The 22,979-nt window shown below is 34.3% G+C and overlaps 1 protein-coding gene and 2 long non-coding RNA genes across 3 annotated transcripts; all 3 read left to right on the forward strand.

Moving 5' to 3' along the window:
• Positions 1-972: 972 nt before the first annotated feature.
• LOC136819795 (cytochrome P450 2J5-like) lies at positions 973-4,464 on the forward strand. Its single transcript, XM_067076036.1, has 4 exons — positions 973-1,551; positions 2,600-2,741; positions 3,443-3,668; positions 3,947-4,464. Exons 1-4 carry the CDS (start codon positions 1,017-1,019, stop codon positions 4,229-4,231), a joined length of 1,188 nt encoding a protein of 395 aa, XP_066932137.1. The 5' UTR covers positions 973-1,016; the 3' UTR covers positions 4,232-4,464.
• Positions 4,465-7,277: 2,813 nt separating this feature from the next.
• LOC136819671 (uncharacterized) lies at positions 7,278-8,287 on the forward strand. Its single transcript, XR_010848469.1, has 2 exons — positions 7,278-7,556; positions 8,033-8,287. It is a non-coding gene; the product is annotated as an uncharacterized lncRNA (long non-coding RNA).
• Positions 8,288-20,543: 12,256 nt separating this feature from the next.
• Positions 20,544-21,095, forward strand: LOC136819837 (uncharacterized). Its single transcript, XR_010848485.1, has 3 exons — positions 20,544-20,641; positions 20,803-20,905; positions 21,017-21,095. It is a non-coding gene; the product is annotated as an uncharacterized lncRNA (long non-coding RNA).
• Positions 21,096-22,979: the final 1,884 nt, after the last annotated feature.

The raw sequence follows: 22,979 nt of genomic DNA on the forward strand, positions 1-22,979 counted from the left end.
TACCTTTCGTTTCTCAAAAAGAAATTTTCTCAAAATTGATGACGTCAGCAAAAATCAACAATTTTCGTTTTCCTCAAAAAAAGCTGACGTCATCAATTTTTAGGTCAATTTTTTACATCAGCAAAAAATTTTTGGAAATGAAAGACATCTATCCACCCTACCTTCGCATAAAATTTGAGCTCATTTCAATAAATAATCCAGGAGTTAATAGTATTTCAAATTTTTGGTGACGTCAGCAAAAAGAGTTATGCCTTAATTTTCCCAAAATGGCTGAAAAAGAATTTTTGGCCCAGGACTTTTTGGAAAGGTATTAATATGAAGAGTGAAAAAAACAAACACTTTTTGATAAAAAGGGGTGGAACAACTGGCCGTCACGGCCGTCACGATTCATCGATTTTTTTGCACAGGCCGCTACTTGCCTGAGTGAATAACGGTTCAAAACCTAAAAATGACACAATGAATGCATATTCAGCATTGCTCCAAGATTCTAAGTACCGAATCCTTTAAAACAATTATCATTGATTACCTCATCGGCCCTTTTTACACTGGACCTTCATGGTGTTATTCTTTGGCTGGTGGTGTATAATAAGGGTCGGCGTAATAAGGCTCAACATTTTCCATATTTCACTGAAAAGCGGCATTATTTTTGGACCAATTTTTCTCAATTTAATGGGTTTCAAGTGCAAGTATAAATAAAAAACGACCATGTTTTAATCCGTACCCAAATATTCACGAAATATTGATATTTAATGTAATATACTAAAGTCCATTTGCTCTCTTTTTTGCTACCATAAGGAAACCATGCCAGTGTAGTTAGAGTAGTTCCCTTGAGAGTGGTTTCCACATGGTAGGAAAAAAACGTGCACAATTAAAAGCGAATAGCCCACCACGCGATCTTTTATCACTTTGTGTTAGGGAAAATCCTTGTTCGTCTGGTGCAAGCTAAATTTAATCTCTTTCTTTTTTGTTCTATGAACAGTTTGAAGGCAATACAACTATAAAACATTCCATGGAAAATGATACCAATGATATTAGAATGGATAACATATCTCCTGTTGGCTGTTGTTGTATACAATTTGATAGTTTACCTAAACCATGTATATCATTTGAAAGACTATCCCCCAGGCCCTTTTCCTCTCCCTTTAATCGGGAACTTGCATTGTATTGATTTTAAAAGGCCTCACAAAACATATCAAAAACTGACAAAAGTTTATGGAGATGTATTCTCGATCAGCTTTGGTATGGAGAGAATCGTCATGGTGAATACAATAGAACAAGCCAAAGAGGCGCTCGTGACAAAATCTGCTGAATTCGCAGGTAGGCCATCAAACCACCATGCATTTGCTATGATAACAAGAAATTATCAAGATTTAGTCTTTGCTGATTATGGTTCACACTGGTTAATGCTTCGAAAATTAGCAATCAGATCCTTAAAAATGTATGCTAATCTAGATGGAAAACTTGAAGTGAAAGTTGCACAAGAAGTTGAACAAATGAATGGACGATTAATGGAGAAAATTAATGAACCTGTCAATCTTAACGTGGAAATAAGTAAGTTTTTTCAGACAGTTTCTTTAGAAATTATCTACCGAACGTCTCTAATTTCCTCTGTCAAAAGTAAAGATATCTGCAATCAAAGCCATAATATTTGAGAAAAAAGGGAAATCTACTGGGAAGTTTTTGAACCACAATCGATTTGTAAGTGCTCCTCATTTTTCTGACACTATCTACTTTAAGCGTACAAACTTTCGCGAAATTTACGACATTTACTTTCGCGAATTTAAGGAACAAATATTTTTCGCGAGCATAAACCTTCGTGAATTGGGTGATCCAAATGAGAGGTCGAAAATTCGCGAAATTTACGACATTTACTTTCGCGAATTTAAGGAAAAAATATTTTTCGCGAGCATAAACTTTTGTGAATTGGGTGATCAAAAATGAAAATTTTCACACCAAAAATAGCTTAAAAGTGACAAATGCTTCTTGAATTCGATTAAAAACTGGTAATATATGACTTGAATGAGGCTTTCAAGGAATAAAAATGCTATAATTACTATTTTGTTATTCTGATTTCAAAACTTTACAGATTTTCAACTTTTTCAAGAATTTTTTGTGAGCATAAACTTTCGCGAATCGCCTTGTTAAGAATTTTCAAAGACATTTTCTTTCGCGAAAAAGGTCAAAATTCGCAAAAATCTTGAAAGTTTCTGCTAGCGAAAGTTTGTACGTCTAATACTTGAACGCCCCTGTCTCATTTTTCTGACAATATCTACTACTTGAACACCCCTGTGAGGTGACTCTGAATAAAATCAAAATTTGAGATAAAAAAACTCACTGGGGTTGAAATTTTTACCTTCACCGGGATAGGGAGAAATATTTTCCCTGAGTTCAAACTATAGAACTGATAACCTTAGTATATTTTGGCGTTTTGGCTCCATCCTTCTTATGAGATTTAATTATAATAATTGTGAGTGGGATGTCATCATGTCAAAAGTCTTTAAAAAAAGTCGAAAATGAAGATGAAAAATGAATAAGAAAAAATAAACTCCTGGTAGAAGGGCTTACAGTAATGAATGGTTTAATTTTTTCCCACTTTTAGGGTTGTTCATGACAAATATTATCTCCACAATAGTACTTGGTGAAAGATACGAAAATATAGAAAACCCCACATTTCAAAAGATATTAGAATTAAATAACTATTTACATTATGCTGTATATCATGGTGATCCAATTTCAATTTCAAAATCTCCACGGGAATAAGGCGGGTTCGTGGAGGTCAAAATTCTTGCAACGTTACAAATCATTTTCAGAAGCTCCTTTTGGGCTCAAACGAAGCGTATAACTAATTGAAATAAGATTCAGTCTAGGCAGATGTTTTTTCATTTCGAAATTTTGCGTAATTCGCAAAAATCCTCAATTTTGCGCTATTTTGATGACGTCATAAAAATTGAAATTCAATAACTTGATAGAATCAGCAATAATTTGCAAACTTCACCAAAGATGCATTTCAATGCAAATTCTCAAAAAAATTTCAAAATTTTCAAATCTTGATGACGTCAGCATTTTTTGAGGATTTTAGTTTTTTTGCCTTAAAAATGATGACGTCATCAAATTTCATAATTTTTTTTATTTAATTCTGAGAACATTATTGATATGCATCTTTGGTCAAAATTTGAAATTATTTTGGTAATTGTATCAAAAGTTATTGGGATTTTAATTATTATGACGTCATCAAAATAGCGCAAAATTGAGGATTTTTGCGAATTACGCAAAATTTCAAAGTGAAAAAACATCTGCCTAGACTGAATTCTATTCTACTTAGTCATACGCTTTGTTTGAGCCCAAAATGAGCTTCTGAAAATGATTTGTAACGTTGCAAGCATTTTGACCCCGCCTTAATCCCCTTGAGATGGCAGAAATATCTTCCTATTCACTCGACTAGAATGTTATCAAGCTACTTAGCAAAGAGAGATGAACATTTCAGAAATGTTTTTAACAAACATAAGACGAACTTGAAACCGGAAATGTTGAAAAATATGTTGGACTTGTTTATCCATACATCTAGTGATGAAGAGTTTCTTCAAAAAAATGGAATAAGCGAATTAACACGTGACACGATTGAAATGGTGATGATGGACCTTCTTGATGCGAGTGTTGACAATACAGCTGTAAGTCTTTCTTGGATAATTTTGTACTTATTAATCATCCAAAATACATGAGAGAGGCTTACAATGAGATCAAACACATGGTTGGTGCAAAAAAATACCCAAAAATGAGCGATCAATCCTCACTACCACTTGTTCAGTCTATCATAAAGAGACTTTACGTTTGGCAATAGCCCTTTAAGTTACCACATAAATCAACGAAGATATTCACTGAATGGAAAATCATCAAAAAGGGTACTCAAGTGTTGTTTCATTTGGAATATTCATCGGACGAGCGGTAACTGAATGATCCAGAAATCTTTAAGCCAGAGCGTTGGATAGATGAAAATGGAAATTTTTCACCAAAAATTTGTAAAAGTTACTTACCGTTTTTGATGGGCAAGCGCGTGTGCTTTGGTGAGCAAATTGCAAGAACAGAGTTATTTATAGCTCTAACAAGATTATTGGTTGATTTTTATATCGAACCAGAACCTGGATTGCTGCCAAGTCTAACTGATGTCACCATAGGTGTTAACCAATACATGACACCCTTGTACAAAGTAATTCTTACAAAACGAGATGTATAAGAAGAAACCGATGGCTATCATCATACCATGTAATACCAATTAATTCTTTTCATGATGCCACAGCATGGGAACGTCTTCAGTCTTCTACGGTATCGATACCGATAGTGAACAAATAGAAATTGGATTGAAAACTCTATTATTCTTTGTTAAAAATTATAAAAATATACAAAATATAATAAATATAAATAGTATAATATAATAGGAAATATAATATCACGGGTATTACTCTTAAAGTGTATCAATCTGACTTTATTTCATAGAAGTCATTTCCTCGTGGTCGATGGTGGTGGTTGATTTATACAAGAAATTTTTTTGATTATATATCTGTTGACGTATTTCTTTACTAAAATTTTATTACTTAAATTTCTAACTATGAACTCCCTTTTACTATCTAAACAGCTAGCAGTAAGCAGGAGGGAACTATTGCTAGGTTGACACCACTTGATACAGAGACAAAATTAACAACCATCTGATTTGGTGGAAGTGCAGAATTTAATACCACTCGAAGATTCTTATTCTCAAATCATCCCACCCAAAAAAGTTGTTTAATTTTTTTATTTGTGATGCTTTAATGTTTATTTTTTCAAAAGGTGTATTATTTACTTAATTTTGAGTTAGTTAAGATTACATTTATCTGAACGCCATGGTTTTGCTGTTAATCTTTATACGGGGTTGTAGGTTAACGACGAATGATTTTAGGCAATCCGAAATCTGAACAATTTGAATTCATCTGAAATATTAATTTTGTTTTTACTCATATATTTCATAAATATTTTCTCTGTTACAGTAAAATAAATTAAGATAATGGAGGTTATCGAAGAGTTGATCAAAGACAAAGATGCCAAAAGATTTTGTAACGAATCGCATTCCTGGAAGAACGAACATTTAGTCATTGCAAAACCGTATGGGCAAATTTTCAGAGAGGGATATGTAGCTAATTTTCATCAGAAGATTCAAAATGTTACCTGCTATGAAGACGATGTATGGATTACAAGCCATCCAAAATCTGGTAAGCTACTACTAGTATCTACCCAGCTGGCACACGGCGTCCTTTCGACGTTCACATAACGTTATATGGAAGTTATGAACTTTAGATGGACATTGAAACAGTGTTGTGTGCCAGCTGGGTACTGAATGAGTTTTGGATTAGCTGAATTTTACTTACTTACCCCCTGGCTTTTAATATGTGGAGGAATTCAAATTCTAATTGTTTACAGCTCATAAAATTTCAGTACAGTGGGTATGGCCAAAATTTCAGTATTTTTCACAGTGGGGAATAAGAGTTCAGTATACTGTTGCGAAGGGGGTGAAATGTAAATTTTCAGGGAATTATTCTTACCGGGACGGCTCCTTTTCAATGGATAGAGGGTCCTAGCGGGTCTATGGTACCCGACATCCCCCAACCCTAGTACCCCCCATATTCAAACGTAATATTCTTATTCTAGGTACAAGATGGACACAGGAAATAGTATGGTGCTTAAAAAACAACATGGACCTTGAAAAAGCCTTATCTACAAATCTGAACGTCCGAGTTCCAATGTTATGGTATGTCAAATTAATAAGATTTATATTCTTAAGTTAAGTTTAAGTTTAGTTAACTTTATGCTCTTAAACATGAATATGTTGTGAATTAGCTTTAGTACTTCTGAAAACCAATAGACAACTCAAAATAGCTTTGGCGAATGGTGTTTTAAATCGCCATGCTTAGACACCATAAAGTCGGCCAGTGAGTAACCCACACTGAGCTTCTTCTCGATAAGGCAAACTAGGTTTTGATGCCGTCCCAACTTACGGTCTAAAATCCTCATTAGAAATTTTTGTTTTTCTAGTGATGACTTTTTTGCTAACGACTACGTTGATCCACAAGCCAGCTCATTTGAATTTGTAAAGAATATGGAAAGACCAAGAATTGTGCACACTCATCTAATGTACGATATGTTACCGAGAGATTTACTAGAGAAAAAAATCAAGGTATGTTCGATTTGTTTATTTGTTAAAACACTACCCAGAAAATTTTTCTTAAGTATAACAAAAACCAGACAATTAGATCAGGCTGGGTAAAAGTCTTTGATATTTATATAAAGGATACTATACTGTTAATTTCTTGGAGGAAGTAACGTCAGCTGCATTTTGACGCCAATTTCTGATCGACTTTCTAGAGTTTAGGTTGAGACACAAATTGAGCCTTTCATTACATTAAGGGAACTATTTTTTATGGGTGCGTAGTTTTGCGGAACTTAATTTTGCGGATTTATGACTTGAAAGAAAATTAGAGCCGTTCTGTATATAATTCGACCTTTGTTTTTCGCGTTTGAAAACTTTTGCGGGAACTTAATTTTGTGGTTTTGGGCCATTTTGGTAGATTAAACATACTAGTATTGTTGCTTTTAAGGGGTATCTACTGACTTGTATTGAATTTCTCATCAAATTTTGGAGTTTCAGGGGTTTAGCCTGTGATATCAGTTTCTTGGGTTTTTCGAAGGTTTTATTCGTGAACCCAAGGCGAAATATATTTCTGATGGGTTACTATTTGAAAAAGAGCAAAGGGGTGATTGCATCGTATGTGACGAATCCTAATAGTTGGCCTATTTTACCCCCTGTATTAGGGCTGGAGAATCGGGTATATGCAGACCGAAAACCGACACTTAGAGAGACTAAATTTTGGCGAAAAAGTGAACCTTAGAGAGACAAAATTGGTGAAAAAGTGACCCTCAGAAACTGTTTCGAAAATTCTCTTGACCTTATGAGACTTTAAAGTTTTCGTGCTTTTCGCTTCCTTAGAGAGACTGTGAAACGTAAAAAACCCGACCCTCAGAGAGACTATTTCGGCTTAATGTTATTTTTGTAACCCTTAGAGACTTTGGAAGGTGAAAAAGCCTACCTTTACCGTCCGCACGTTCCAACACATATTTTTGTCTAAGTACTCCCAGGAGCTTTACCATTTTAATTCTTACTGATTTCTACCTTTAGATGATCAACGTTATTCGAAATCCAAGAGATGTAATCATATCTTATCTCAACCATTTGAGAATATTGCATGGGAGATTTGCTAACACTGCTTGATTTATTCTTAAAAGATTTAGGACCGCATTGGGGTCCTTATTTCAAACATGTTTTAAGTTATTGGAACAAGAAATCAGAGCTACCAAATTTGTTGATTACAAGGTATGAAGAGATGCAAGCAGATTTACCAAAAGTTATTAAAAGAATTGCCAGCTTCCTAGAAGTTACAATATCAGATGAAGATGTACTGAGATTGTGTGACCATGTATCTTTTGAAAAAATGAAAGCTAATCCTATGGTTAACAAGGACGAATATTTTGAGGTAAGTTGATTTCGTTAATGCTTATTTTAGGAATCATATCGGGCTTTTCCAGAAAGAAACTCTACAGCCCCTGTTTAGGAGTTCCAACCTTTTGTGACCTACCCCATTAGAATTCCAACCGGATATACTGTAACCCCCCTTAAATTTCCAGTCCAAACCTTTCTGGGATTCCGGATTTTTACAGGAGTTGAAACACTACCTCAATGGAATTCTGCTTATTTTTTGACGGATTTTTGTAGACCCCTATGTGGAATTCTACCTCATTTCAAACCCTACCCCCTGTAACAGTGGAGAGTGTAGTTTTTTCTAGAAAAGCCCACTTGGTCTAAAAGCAAATTCTGTTCCCAAAAAAGCCGATCTCTTTCCCGTTCGGATACAAACGACCCCTGACCGCATAATCACAGTCGAAAAGGTTTAATTTCGAAACTAATCTCGCATAGTTGTAGTCATTCTACAAATCTTCCATATACTTTTAGGAAAGGAAAAAAGCGATGAATAATGGTTATGCTGGCAAATTTATTAACAAAGGTAAAAGTGGAACGTGGAAAGAATATCTAACCGATGAAATGGTTGAACGATTTGAACAGTGGGAAGAGAAATGGTTGAAAGATACTGATCTTAAATTTGTTTATGAATTTTGAAGTGTATTTAATCAAATTATTTTTTATTACAACGTTTGTGTAGGGAGACCAAAATGCTTTATTTTTGAATCCGTCAATCTCGTACCCAGACCCATCCACCATTTTTTTTATTTTACTGAAAAACGTGATATAGTTGAGCACTGCGCTGTATCAATTCTAGGGCGGTGGGCGTTTTTTGAAAGACTTGGGCAGAAAAAAATAGTTTCATCACACTTTATAGAGCGTTTTACTATTTTCAAATTTTTCCATGGGCTTCCCAGCCAAAAATTTGTCCCGTACGCGACAAAATTGTAGCAATATTAACAGCTTTCCAATTTGAAGAAAAAACTTCATTTCAGAACAAAATAACTTTTGAGAAATCTTCATGAACCTTTTAACTTTAACAAAAATCTGCAATTTCAACCTCAATATTTTTCATTATGGCAAAAAACTTTAAAAATATTTGGGATTTTGGGAAGCAATCTAGTCTAGATTATCCAATCAATGTAAAAAATTTGGTGGAAATAAGATTTTTTGTGAATTTTAAGACTTTTTCAAATTTTGTCGCGTACGGGACAAGAAAAATTTCAGTTTTGTCCCGTACGCGACAGACAAATCAAAAAAAAACTCGAAAAAGCAACTAATAACAAACAATAGTGTCTTTTGATACATATAGGTAGACAAATTAAATAGGGGTAAGTAAGTTTTCAGATGTTGACTGGTGTTTTAAAATCTTTGAGTGTCGCGTACGGGACAAGTGTGATATTTATTTCCTGTGAAAACGCTAAAGCCAAGGTGAGACTTGAAAATGATTTGGCTTTTGAAATCAAAGTATTTGGAAATCGTCTTTCATATGCAAATGATAATCTGAAATAGTAAGAATAGAAATTTCTTAGGGTTTTCCATACAGAAAGAGCCATATAGCTTTGAGATGTCGGGTACGGGACAAATTTTTCTAACACAGTTTCCAATAGCAATGAATTCTTTGTGAAGACAAAACTCGCTCTTGTATGATTTTTATTAAATTTCAATCTATATGTTGAAAGGAAAACATAACAATTTGGATGAAATTCAATCCACTAAGCCTCTATTAAATTTTCCCAAGATGGTCACATTACTAAACCGTGTCGCGCACGGGACAAATTTTGAATGAAATCCCAAAAAATTCTGGAAAACAATCCTCCCAGGTTCTTTTTTTACTTGCTCCAGCAAAAGGACCCTCCAGTGCTACTTTAGGACCAAAAATGGCTTATCTAGACATCAGTGAGCTTGAAGTATTTGAAAAACCATCCAAAAATTGATTTCGTAACAATTTCATGCAAATCACCCAGCATTGTTCTCAATTAGCTATTTCAGATATTATAAGATCACTCTCTGTTTGACTTCCATGTTTTCTTTTATTCGTCCTTGTTAATCACGCGTTTTCCTTTTTTTTACTACTACTATTAAACTCCCAAATTGTCATTTACTGGTCAGCAAGATTATTCATAGCCCTGCAATACAACTGTCAATCATTTTTAAGAAAACTGATTGGATAATTGATGTCACGTGGCCGGTCAATATTTTACCGTAGAGACCAGTTATAGAGTTTTTACGATGTAAAACAATAGAATATACTTGTTAATTACTTTCATTGGTTTATTTTTGCAGGCGCGTGCTTGCAGGGCTATTAACGGATTATTAACCCAAGTAGCCGGGCACACGTTTAATATTTTTGCCACAGAGACCGGCTTTTTGGTTAATAATCCATAATTATTGTAATCTTTTGGTTGAAATCAAGGCTTTGGGTTGATATTTATCGAAAACCCCTAGAATGGCAAAATGGCCATTTTCAGTCTGGTCTGTAAATTACACGAATCTGGCAGAAATTTTACCCCATGCCCCTGAACCTTTTTTTGAGGGGAGCTCTCATACAAAATTTAAGCACAAAATTTCAAAGTGATATTCATTATTTTGAGCGGTGGCAAAATTTGACGTCACCGATGGCGATGACGCTCGAGTGCGTCAATGAGCTGGAAAATGCGGGTCCGCAAAATAAACCAAGATTCGGTATCTTTGTAAAGCTTGACTTGTTAATGTATTTTTGAAATAACTGTAAACAATACGAGCGTCAAATAAGTTTTTCTAGTAAATATAACCTTTTTTCTTACTTTTTCAAGAAAAATCATCCTTTTAAGTGCCTTGAATTTTTTGAAATTCGAGTTCAAAGACGGCTCCTAAAATCTCAGTTTATCTAAAAAAGCAACGATTTGAGAAGATCTTGACGGAAAACAACTGTTGAAAAATGTGGGCCTATACATGTGGAATCAAGCCCAGGGTCGGGGCTAATTTTATAAGCCTGATAAAAAAAAGTGATTTCACTTTATTTCTCAAAGAAAACTCATCTTCCAACTTTGGCGCGCTTCTACGGCGCCTCAGCAACAAGGAAAAATAGCCCCGACCCACCATTCGGTCCGCAATTTTATCTTCTTTTTAGAAAGTACAAAGTTGCTTTCCTTCTATTGTTCATTCTTCTGCAACAATCAAATTAGTGCTACCACCTACCTTTCCTTAAAAAAACACTTGTTTCCCCCCGGAAATATCAAGAAATACAATTCACAGACCAGATGAAAATTCTCCCGCCAAAACAAAAATTGAAATTTTATTTTTGAAGCGGGGAACAGTACGGCACTCTTAATAATATAAAAGCACGGCAAATGTATCGGTACGGCACTATTTTCGTGACGACATCCAAGTCCCGTAGCAGAAGGTGCGCGAATAATAGCCAAAAAAAAATCTAAATTGAACCGTTCTTAAGTATGAGCCCAAGTGCCCTACTGTAATATAGGAGTTTATGTAACTTTTATCAAACTCAGGATACTGTCAGTGGTAAGGGACTGATCTCTTGAGCAATATTAAAACTTTTTTATAGAATTTTGGTGAAAGATTTTGGTGTTTTGATTGTTTGTTTGTTAATAATGGAAAGTCTGGGGAAAGTCTAGTAGTTTGACTAGCACTTTTGAGGAAAATCGTCACACAGTGATAGCTTTTATAAGTTCAGACTTCAGAGACAGCAAATAATTACACCACAACAACAACAAGTAAGTCTTTTAAATACTTAATTACTCCACAGCTGTTACCTTAAAGGCAAGATAACTTATGACGTTCTAACTGGCTGCTGGATGATATGGCGGAGAGAAAGTAATTAATGTATGTGGAGTAATTTGTTATTATATTCAATAACCATATAGTTAGTTATAGACTGTTGCGTTCTCCTAAACAACTATAGTTTTGTTACCATTTATTATAGCAACATCATTAGTAAAGAATAATAAATCAATTCAGAAGACTATTTGCTTTAAGAAAAGAAATGGTAGAAAGAAAGTAAGTATGGAGAGCTTGATAAACCAGTGATAATTTTAAATCAGCGTCTCTCCAAGTACGCTCCAAGTTAACCTGAGATCATATTGTGATTATTTTCTGCCCAAGACGCTAGATCTCTAAAAGGATGGGCGAAAACAAATAATCTGACTAATCTCATTTTCTTGAGATCCACGTATCGCCAAGAGTGGGCTCTGTTAGGGTAGGCTGGGAACAACAACAAAGTAGAGACAAAGTTGAAATAAGGGTACCGCAGCAGGAAAATTCAGTTTTTGACTTTGTGGAAATTTTGTGGGAGGACTTTTAACTTCAGATGCTTATAATTTTCAAGTGCCTTTACAGTAGCAGACAGTAGAGGTTTCACTGTCCTTGTAAGAAAATTATGACCAGTTGTTATCAGGTTACTCAGGATAACTCCAAGTTTGCTAAAAAGTAAGAGTATGGGCAAGCTTTAAAAGGCAATTGTTAAACAAATACAATTATGACCAATAAGTGAGGGCTGTACTGTACTGGAATATTGACCTCTGTCAATGCAACAACCTCACAAGGTTGGTCGTACTTGACCTCAGCCAATATTTCTTAGTACTGCCCTCAGTAACCAGTCATTTGTATTTGGAGAGTGTAGAATTGATGACCATTATAAGGCCACGGTCACAAATAAGTTGTGTTTACGTGCTCCGACCGACTCACTTTCCATCTTAAAAATCCGACTCTTTTCTAGTCAGAAAATTTGTCGGATTTTTAGCAATATTATTCAAAGAATTTTGTAGATTCAGCGTAGCCAGCGTTTTGATCCTCAAGTGTTTGTAAGATTTTTATCCGCAATTTTTCAAAAATTGTGTTGAAAAACACAACGCAACTGCTTTTTGTGTGGTCACCATATGTAAAATAATCACATTGCAGCTTGCGTGCTTGATGATTTTTGTCACCTGAACAAACTTATGCTCAGAGCGCATTGTTCTTCACTAAGAATCTTTCTTTCTTTTACTAAGAATCTTTATTTTTTTATTAGGAGTTTTTGGTGCTGTTTGGTGCTTTATTAAGAATCTTTGTTTCTTTTACTAAGAATCTTTCTTTTTACTAAGAATCTTTGATTTTTTTACTAAGTATCTTTGATATTGACTTTGTGACTGTGAGGGTTAAACTGTTTCAGGCTTATTTTACCGAAAAATTTGAGTCTCCAATTTTTTCAAAATCTGTCATTGCTATACATGAGGATATTTATAAGATTTTTCAGGAAAGTTGTGAACAATTGCCACGTTTACGCTTGTATTTTTTTAAATTAAAATGCCGTTTGAAGAAACGTTTTGTTAATTTAATGCAGGCTGTGCACTGTATTAAACATTTTCACTTACACACCTCAAAAGCAAGCTCAGTAATATGCTTGTAATATGCTTATTTTTAGACAAATTCAGGTCTTGGTATGCTTATAAACGTTATGCTTATAAAAAACAAACATGTACCCTTTTAGTAATATACATGTATGTCAAAGATTTTAGTTCCGACTCTCCCTCTGATCAATCAGATGTATGCTAAAATTTATCATGCAGCATCAGACATCAAAAGTTCAAAGTAATAAAAATAAAAGTGCAAAACCATTCAAAATTAAGCTACTCAGACCTAAAAAGCTTTCATGGAGCTTCTAAACCGTGATCAAATTTTTTTATTATCTGTATTATATTTTTAATTTTTAGGAATTCAAACTATCAAAGCATGTGGCTCTAAAGCAGCCTTCAATCTGGTTTAACTCCATTTGGTATCATGTTTGATTTTTAAAGGTATGTATTTTGATTCCTTTACAGTGAGCAAAGCTTTTAATGATGAAGTACTCATATTGACTGAATTTTTGTTTCTGAGTTTTTAGCTAGTTTAAAACTGTAAAAGTAAAACGTTTCGAGGGGGCTGGCCACGGCCTATTATGTACAAAGAACTGTTATTAAAATATTATTAAAATATTAAAAAGCAAAAACATAAATATATCATTTAAAAGTTACAAAATTAGGATGCAAAGTATTGATAATATTCGAGGAGATGTCTTCAAGGATGAGGTATGTATTTGATGTCATATGGTACGTTTGTCCCTTCCCATTTTCATTGATCCTAAATATATTCACTTAGTTACAATAAATGATGTAACCATGTGAATATGGTCGCTAAAAACGCTCCAAAATCGTATACTGAACATAACCATCTTTATTTTTACCAATCAGACACTTTGATATACTCCTGAAAACTTGAATTTTACACTTGATACTTCGGCGGGTGTATCTCGGCCCTTATTCGATTTTCCTATATTGGGGACTGGTGACGAGCTTAAGCTTTTAAAATATCGCGGTGGCTTTAAGTGTAGATTGTTCTGATTATTTTTTTCTACATTTCAGGATAATAAGGTTCGCTTGCTTGTTCTTCTATCCCCTAATGATGGTTCTCTATGTACAACTAATCAAGGTCAGTCTTTTTCATATCTTTACCTCCTATTCTTCGAGAGAAATCCTTTGTCAGCTTCAACTTCAGTTTATGAAGAATTTTTTAGAAACTGAAAAATTTCTAACTGAAGAAATGGTACTGTTTTCTCAAAAGATTTAAGCCTTGCGATTCTTATTAAAGACTTTCCCTCTTACAAAATGAATTACTATTTCAATTTTTTTTATGGTTGTATACTATATATTACTTTCTACTTTCAGGGATGAAAAATAGCTGGCAATGGAAGGCGAAATGTATCTTAAACCCGTTTAACGATTATACAAATTACTGCTCTATGGTAACATAATACCATGAGAAATTTATCCAGCTAATGACAAACAAAATTGTAATAGAACTGAAATTAGTTTGCACATTGGAGATGAAATCTATGTAATGAAACCTTGTAACCCTCATCGTGATAAATTTACTAGATCGAGACTTTGCGATGGTCATGTTTTAAATGCGTCAACCATCGGGTTTGTCGGTAATTCTTTATGTATGATCGGAAAGAACAATTAACCACGAAATTTGTTTAATTTGAAAGTTAGAAGCTAATTTTGAAGATTTTTATAAAAAAAATTTGTACAAGAGGAACAGAGTTATCAAGTTTAATAAATTCTGAAATTTTTCTTCAATATCCCACCTTTCCCGAATATTCCGTGCAGTGTGTCCCAAAAAACTCGGAAAATTTTCTATATAAATTAAAACCCTCAATGCCGGTCTCCACTTTTGAGCGAAAACTTTTTAACGCTTTTGTAAGGTCATTTGTTAGTTGAAAAATGAAATAATTCCGTTGGACAAATCTGACGTAACAGACCCGCCTTCACAATGCATTATCTAATAATTGAAAAAAAGTTCAGTCAATATCACTATATATATTAAAGTCATGAAATTTGGCATAAATTATGAGGATTTTACTTTTTTTGAATATCCGTTTTTTGGGACATACTGTAGTTTCGACGTTACTGTCCCTGATGGAAATGTAAGTACCTTTTGAAATAAAAGTCAAAACGAGTGTGAAATTATTTAAGTCTATGTGATCAGTGGCAATTAACTTTTTTTTACACTTCAAGAAAAATTGATTTCCACTTTATAGATCTTCACATGCAGGCAGAAATCTTACTTTTACGGGAAATCGTTCGTAAGGCTGTCTTTTGGGAATTTCCCGATATTACGAGTTTCTATTGATTGTCCCTCAAGGGACTTTTCACTCCGTTCTGTTTTTGCTAATTACCAAGCATCCAAGAATTTCATATTTACTCCATTGTTTTACTTTTCACATCTTCTATTTTGCATTACGTCAAAAATGATCACTTTAGGATGTTTAAAAAACCAACTTTTTGTCTTTATTTTTTCGTTTTTGAGCAGGTTTTAATAATGAAAATTCAATTTTGACTCAACAACCCGGTTGACATACTTCATTTCACGTTCTATAGAGTGCGATATCTCCAAATGCTTGGTAGTTCCCAAAATCAAGTCCCGATGTTTACCCCCAAAAATCTTTTCGGCTACGATGACCGCTTTATTTCCCACTCGATATTAGACTCTTGGATGGAAAATAACGACACCCGCGCGGTTTTTAAAACGCCAGAGAAAATGTTTCGAATAATGTTTTTGATAAAAATGTACCGAGTGAAAATAAAGAAAGTGCTATATTCAATCCGTATGGCAAGGTTTAGAATGTGGACAAATACCGGTGGATAATCGATTTAAGGCGTACATTTTTTTTATCCTATAAGAACAAACTATATAGGAACATAAGTTTTCGATGGCAAAATAGTTAAGAACATTTTAAGGCTTTGGGGACTCGAAAACATCCCATTTGTTATGAAAATGGCCAAATATGTTTTCAAAATGGCAAAAATAAGAATATGGCAAGAACATTTTTAGGCTTGCAACTCAACTCAAAAAGTTAAGAACATCCGAAGGCTTTAAAAATGTACGATGTTCTTAAAAAAAACGTGTCTTGAATCTTGATCTTGAATCGAAGCTGTTCTTTCTTATATTAGGTATGACAACGACATCAATCCTCGACCCGGCTACATGTGGCTTTGTGAAAGTCGTGTCTTTTACGCTATTCAAAAACGCAGCCGTCGATGAACGCAAATATGACAGGTTATTTATTAAATATTCGTTTTTTTCTAATTTTTGTTGATGCAAATTTCAATTTTTTTACTAATTTCAGGTTCTAAAATTATACACACTCTTTTTCAGTTTTGATTGCATATTTTTTTGGTTGTTCTATTCTAGGTTTAACGTGATATTCAAGTCAATCAGAGGTATAGGAGAGCTTGATTACGGTGTATTTTCCAGAAACTTTGTAAAGATCAAAGATCAGATACACAAATTGAGAAACAATGCTGCAGACAAAGAAAGTGTTTTAACAGTCTTCAGTGAAGAAAATTGGTTAGCCTTGACTGATAGTGAACAGAAAGCCCATTGTATGTTTGACTGTTTTGGGTGTACAACTAATGATGAGCTTCGTGTAGTTTTGGCACGTTTAGTAAACAGGAAAGACCTTGTCGCAGTTAAAAAAGCTGAGCGTATCGGACTATTTCGAATAACCGAACAAGCTATCGAACAAGAAAGGCCGCAAAAGAAGAAGAGAAAGGAGAGAAAGGAGAGAAAGGTGAAAGTAACAAAAGCAGAAAGAGAGAAAATCGTAAAGGAAGCAAAAGAGGACATTGAAAGACAGGATGCGGAAACGAGCGTAATCAGGTAGCGATTGAAATCTGACATACAGTAGTTCATTTGAAAATTAGTCGAATCAAACAAACAATCAGATCTATTTTTAATGCGTAAAATTTATCTAATCAAGACTAGATTCGAGTGTACAAGTTGAGAAAGCTTAAAGCTATGGATGATCCCTATTTCAATTTGATATGTTAAATATTATTTCAGGAGTTTAGGTGGTATCACATCAAGGCGTAAGAGAGAGGAGTTACGTAAACTAAAATCCTTGGAACCAATTGAAAAAGCTATTGAAAGAACTAAAGAAGTGCGGAAGAAAATTGAAAGCGGAGAAAAACAACCACATAAACCTTTCGGAAATTTGGATAATTATAATTGGGACCGTGAAAACTGCATTGCGCAGGTTTGTAGGAGTATTTTTTTGCGTTTTACTTTTGTTCGTATTTTAGTAAATAAAATCAAAGTATTAATACATCGAAGCACCTTTTTCATATTCGAATTCGAATAACAAAAGTGCCATGGGCTTAATTTTTCGAATTTCGACAATTAAGCCCATGATAGCATTTTACTTTCTTTGCTTAACAGGCCCTTAATATTAGATAGGTGCCGTGTGTTTAAATTGATCGAATTTCGAAATTTTGTAAACGTTACAGTCTTTCGTTTGTATTTAGGTGAATTCTTTACCTGACCAGACGTCTCCTAATTACGCAGAGCTGGCCCGCAAATATAATCTGAAGCATAAAAATGGTATGTTATAATGGAATCTTTGCCACTCTGAAACTTGTTAAAGGAACTATTTAAATCATGTCCAACCTTAAAACTTAGTAGACTTATATACTATATATTGTTCGTTACAGGTAATACCCCAGGTAACGATGGCCAGATAATGAAAGCACTTCTAAAGAAAAACGACGTAAATTTGGAGAGGTTCGAGACTGAGCCGAAGAGTGAAAACTTCCGTCGAGCAAAGCGAAGGTTCTTATCACTTTGTCATTCGATTATCATTAAACTTCAAATAATACATTTTTATTTAGGCTTGATTTGCGCACCTTTGTTGAGTTTTTTATTAGGGTAGAATTGACCTTGTCTTTCCGAAGCCAAAACCTTGTTTAATGCTTTGCTGTATTATTTGTTAAAAGAACCTTGGATACAAACGTGCCAGTACCAATGGAAATGACGGATAAAAAGCTTATGGAAGAATTGAGGAAGGACGTAGAGAAGGTATCTTTCATTGAATTGAGTTGCCTATCAATATTGGATTCACTATTTCAATGATAAATTAAACTTTAAAAAATACTTAAAAATGAAAATCAAAGAATCTCAACTATAAATTTCAGGGTAAATATACGTTTGGTGAATTGATTGTCCCTCAAGAGTACGAAAAACTAGTCCTGAACGGCACAGACGTGACTGTGAAAACCTTCACAACATCAGGTAATAATTTCAATAATACCCGTATCCAGTCCCTTAGCTCGTTTTTTGATGATTCTCACGAAAGGTTTGATTGACGTCCGCCATCAATGAAATAAAAAAGTGGTATTAGATAGATGGATAGATTGGATTTCTAATAAATTTTGGAACTGTTTTTTTTTTTTTTTGCTTACAGGCCGGAAATTTACAATCCAACAGGTTCGTGAAAAGCTGGCAAGGAAGACGGCTCAGTTCATGAGATTACACGACTGTGAGTTTTACAACACTGTAACAAGAGAACAACTTGAAATTGAATTCGATCGGATGGGAGAAGAATTTGACCGGTCAAAAACCATAGAGGAATCATCGGCCCTACTTAAGTCTTTACAGAGACAAAGATTCCTGGATTGTTGGCACGATGGTTCAACAATATCCAATGCATCACACTTACTGATCATGTTCAGTATTGTTTACGATGCATAAAGACATCATCGAACTTTCAACAAAACCCTTAAAACATGATGGCAAGGAGATCCGGGACATAATGAGATTTTTTAAAGGTAGGTAACTTATCTGGCTAAATCAATTCCCACTGAAATATTTTATATCTCAGCACTACATTTTCGGCATAGAAAACCATTTTTTTTTCTTGCGATAAAAAATTTAACATACATTTTTACTACTAGGTGACGCTCCAGCCTGTCAGCTTGAGGCAGGAAATCAGAAAGGTGGCGATTTTTTTTGCTGGGCCTGTGATGTCGACGCAAAGAGAATGAGCGATACAGCTTACGTGAAATATTGTCCTCAGAAAACTCTTGCCTCCACAATTGAAAGATTAAAGTTAACAACGTATGTACTCTTTTTTATCTCTACTATCTATGATTTTGTGAGAAAAAAATTCCAGTTTTTATCATTAAAAACCAATTATTATATATTCAAAGCTGGCATACTATGTTCTTTTTAAGATATGGTGAACAATGCGCACTTAAAGGATCGACTAGTTTGCTAGATGGAATAGCTAAAATTGAAATCACCGAGGAGCTACGATTACGAGGAGAAAAATATTATGGTAGATCTGAGGATAGAAAAGACCTTTTGGAGAAACTAAGGCAAAAAATCGCTGGGTCAGTTCGACTACCGGCTTTGCTTTTTCATGATCCGCTATTGACTCCAGGTAAAAAAAGTTCTGATATTCATTTTGAGTTTGGAAATACAATATCTTAATCCCTACACAGCAATGATAAAATTTTAATAATTTAAAATATGAAATTGCCAAGTCTTCCTTTTGATGTAATAGTTATTCATTGGAAAATAAATTAAAAAAAAAATCTGTTTTAGAGAAATGCCATCTCGAAAACTATGAGATCTTAGCCGTCGAGCCACTCCATACAACACTTGGACATTTGAAGAACGTGTACGAGTTGCTTCCATTCAATTTGGAGAAACGCGATCGAGCTGTCTTTGAAATAACGAAAGATGCATCGTTTTCATTAAAAGAAGCCAAGCGTGGCGTTGATTACAGAAAATCCTTGATCGATTGTACAGTCGCCTTAAGAAATAAGATCAACAACGACGTCTTTTCAGTGTTGCGAAATTTTTGCGAAATCCAAGGGACATTGTACGCCAAAGAAGCCAAAAGATCACCGATTAGCATTCTACGCTTGTTCAATGTGACATTTATGACGAGGATCAAGTCAAAACAACATCTCGATCCATCCAAGAAGAAAAAGATGACCAGCAGGAGGATGGAGGGTCAGTATTTCCACGCTATGATGGACCACGCGGCGAACCAACAGCGCATCATGCCATTGGCTTCAGCAAACACGGAGGATGAAGAGAGGGCTTTCAACTTTCTAAAAGTTGTTGCAAAACATGCGACGAACCATCATCCGGACAACGTGATCCAAACGTGTTTCGTCAGGTTGCAAGTCCACAGAGAGTATGTTGAGAAAACAAGCTACAATAAAGAATGTGAAAGTATGAAAATCGTGCAAAAGAACCTCGACAAGCTCCCAGCCGTTGTGGACACACTAGTCCCTTTCCAAATCTTGGAAACGAAGCCCTTCGAATGGCAAGCCCATCTGGAGACTATTGCTGACTTTTTGAGCGTTCCTGGCGTTTGGGAAGAAGTCACCCAGGGAATCTTATTCCACGACGTTACAGGCAAATTTCAAAAAGTATTATAGAACTTTCAAGAATTATCTTTTGTTGTTATAAATTAGCTTTTTTTTCAAAGGATTTCTAAGGACATTCTCATCTCCCCTGGATTATTCTGTTAAAGATTTTTGAGTCCTCTAAGGCTTTTCCAGCTCCAGACCTAAATTTTGACTCTCGATTCTAGTTATATTTTATCCTTCCTCTCTATTCACTAAGGCTCTACACCACTTCAGAACATGGACTTATGAAAGAGAAATGAGTTATGTTGCAAATTGTTGGAAAAGCCTGGACCCTAAAGTGATTCCCGCATTCGTTATAAAAGATGTGGAAGGGAAAAGAACCATACTCGATTCACTCAACCATAAAAACCCATTCAAAGCGAAGGTATATTCAAATTAAAATCACGTTTGAAAATAACTATAGAAACCAAGGCAACTACTTATCTGGTCGGATTGTTTATGTCACTAGAACATGCTTTTAGAAAAAGTTATTCATATCAAACAAGAATAAGAAGGCTACCTACCAAAATTTTCTTTGTATTATAGAGCCGGTCACTCAACCAAACGCCATTGCTTGAAGACATGAATGTTGATTTAGAAAATAGCTTGGGAACTCCAGTTACGCCAATTGGTAACCTAAAAATCAATGGTAAATATATACGGTCAATATTATAACAAATAAATGACGAGCCTTAAAATTATTGTACGGCTACGGTTTTACAAGTGACTATACATTGTACTTAAAAATTGTTCTATACAGATTGTTCATCCATAAGCCTTGAAACACCGGAAGACGAAATACTGGCTACACCCCTCATGAAAACCCCTTCTAAGAGAAGATCTCAAGAATCAGGTATTTGTTTATTATAGTAGATTAATAAAATTACTAATTTAAAATAATTGTTTTGGGCTCAGGTTAATGCAGGTTAATGCGTAAAACAAATCTACGTAAAATTTATTAAATTTTCTCAAAGTCTCAAATTTATTTTAAAACTCTAAATGTAGGTGCAGCATCACCAATGACAACAATTATGAGCATCCCTTCAGAAAAGCGCACTAGATGTATGTATACTAACCAATACTCTATGACATGTCAACACATACTATATCCACAATAGAACAAAGGCACAGCTGCTTTTGCAAGCACCAAGAATCAGAAACCAATTCTAAAAAACTGTTTTATAGTGTTTCATAAAATTGACCATTGACCATTCATTTAAACGTAAATGTAATTTATTAAATCATGTAATTTGGTTTTCAATTTTCAGACTCATCCAGCACACTGACATCAATAACAAATATCTCTCATCAGTCTTCAAGCAAAGGTAGCATTTTTTATATTTATTCAATTTCATCAAATGTTAATAAAATGAACAAAATTAAAATACTCTTTTTCAACCTACCTTTGATTACCTTTGATGTGTTTCAGCAAATTCTCTGCTCACTCAACCCGTGGGGTCCGGTGTTTGACCATTTCAACAATTGAATTCGAGTCAGCCATCCTGTAAGGGAGAAAGGCAGAAACGCTACAGAAAAGAAGAATATTTATTGTAAACGATGAGGCTAAAAACTTTGGTTTGCTTTTAGATATTCCACCACCTGTTGCAATGTCAACACCCATAGTAAAAAATGACAATGGAAAACCTGAAAAAGGTAGGCATATACACACTATCTTTTCTGTAAATTGATATATCCTCATGTCATTGTTTGAGAAGAGCCACATAAGAATAACAGCATAAAAAACTAACAGCTTATAAGATTGGACAAGATTGGGTTTGTGATTAATCAAACTATCAAACCATGCTTTTCATTTTTCTTTTAGCACGAAGGGATGTAAAAACTAGCTTCAGAAAGGTAGAAACAAAAACGTCAATCATTTTGAAAAAAATTCTTATTGGTGAAGATTTGTTAATTGACCAATATTGTAAAGAGAGGTTCCTCTATAAAGCATCGAATGGGAAAATGGATGACAAAACATTGTTCAAACTTTCGGCTCAGTTGGAAGTCAAGCTAACAGGGGAATATGAAAAAGTTATTTCAAAGTTTAATGAACTTCAAAATGTGGCGTTTAAAGAAACCTCGTCGATAATATGCACGAGACCAAAAGATGATGGATCTTATCAAGAAGTACTTTCAAAGTTATCTTTATTTGAAAAATTACGTGCACAATTCAAGTTTTAATTTTTTTAAATATTATTCTAATACTTTTCATACCAATTTTAATAATGCGTATTCTTGCGTACAGGGGGAGGGGAGGGGTCAAAGGAAAATGTACGTACCCAGAGAAAAATTTTTCATAGCCTTTTTTGCTTGTTTTTTGTCGACTTTTACGCTACTTATACGCATCAGAGAAATGAAAAAGTGTCTTAATAAACATTGAGTTTCATGTATGAAATAAAGATCCAAAACAAACGATTTGAATTAAAAATCAACTGAGGGGTGAATGAAAAAGTACGTACTTACCAGGAGGGGGTATAGGCCATTTGCGTACAGGGGTAGGGGGTATTCCATTTTCGACATTTTAGTGTGTACGTACTATGTGGATGTAGTACAGTAGGAGAAATTATTAATTACTTTTGTTTTATGATATTTTAATGTGCATATAATATTCTTATTAATTTCGTAATATATTACTACTAGTAGCTAGAATTCTATTATATATAATGATTAAAAAATTAATTTATCTTAAATATAACCTTCCAAATACAAGATTTTATTAATGT

The sequence above is a fragment of the Clytia hemisphaerica genome, unplaced genomic scaffold, assembly GCF_902728285.1.
Source record: "Clytia hemisphaerica strain Z4C2 unplaced genomic scaffold, Clytia hemisphaerica genome assembly, whole genome shotgun sequence".
NCBI lineage: Eukaryota > Metazoa > Cnidaria > Hydrozoa > Leptothecata > Clytiidae > Clytia > Clytia hemisphaerica.

What these genes read in the sequence shown, in the direction of transcription:
- LOC136819795 (XM_067076036.1), top strand. Translation starts at nt 1,017, where the DNA reads ATGATACCAATGATATTAGAATGGATAACATATCTCCTGTTGGCTGTT. An exon ending in GGTGATCCAATTTCAATTTC is followed by an intron (nt 2,742 to 3,442) that starts AAAATCTCCACG and finishes TCACTCGACTAG; the next exon opens with AATGTTATCAAGCTACTTAG. An exon ending in CGAGTGTTGACAATACAGCT is followed by an intron (nt 3,669 to 3,946) that starts GTAAGTCTTTCT and finishes GACGAGCGGTAA; the next exon opens with CTGAATGATCCAGAAATCTT.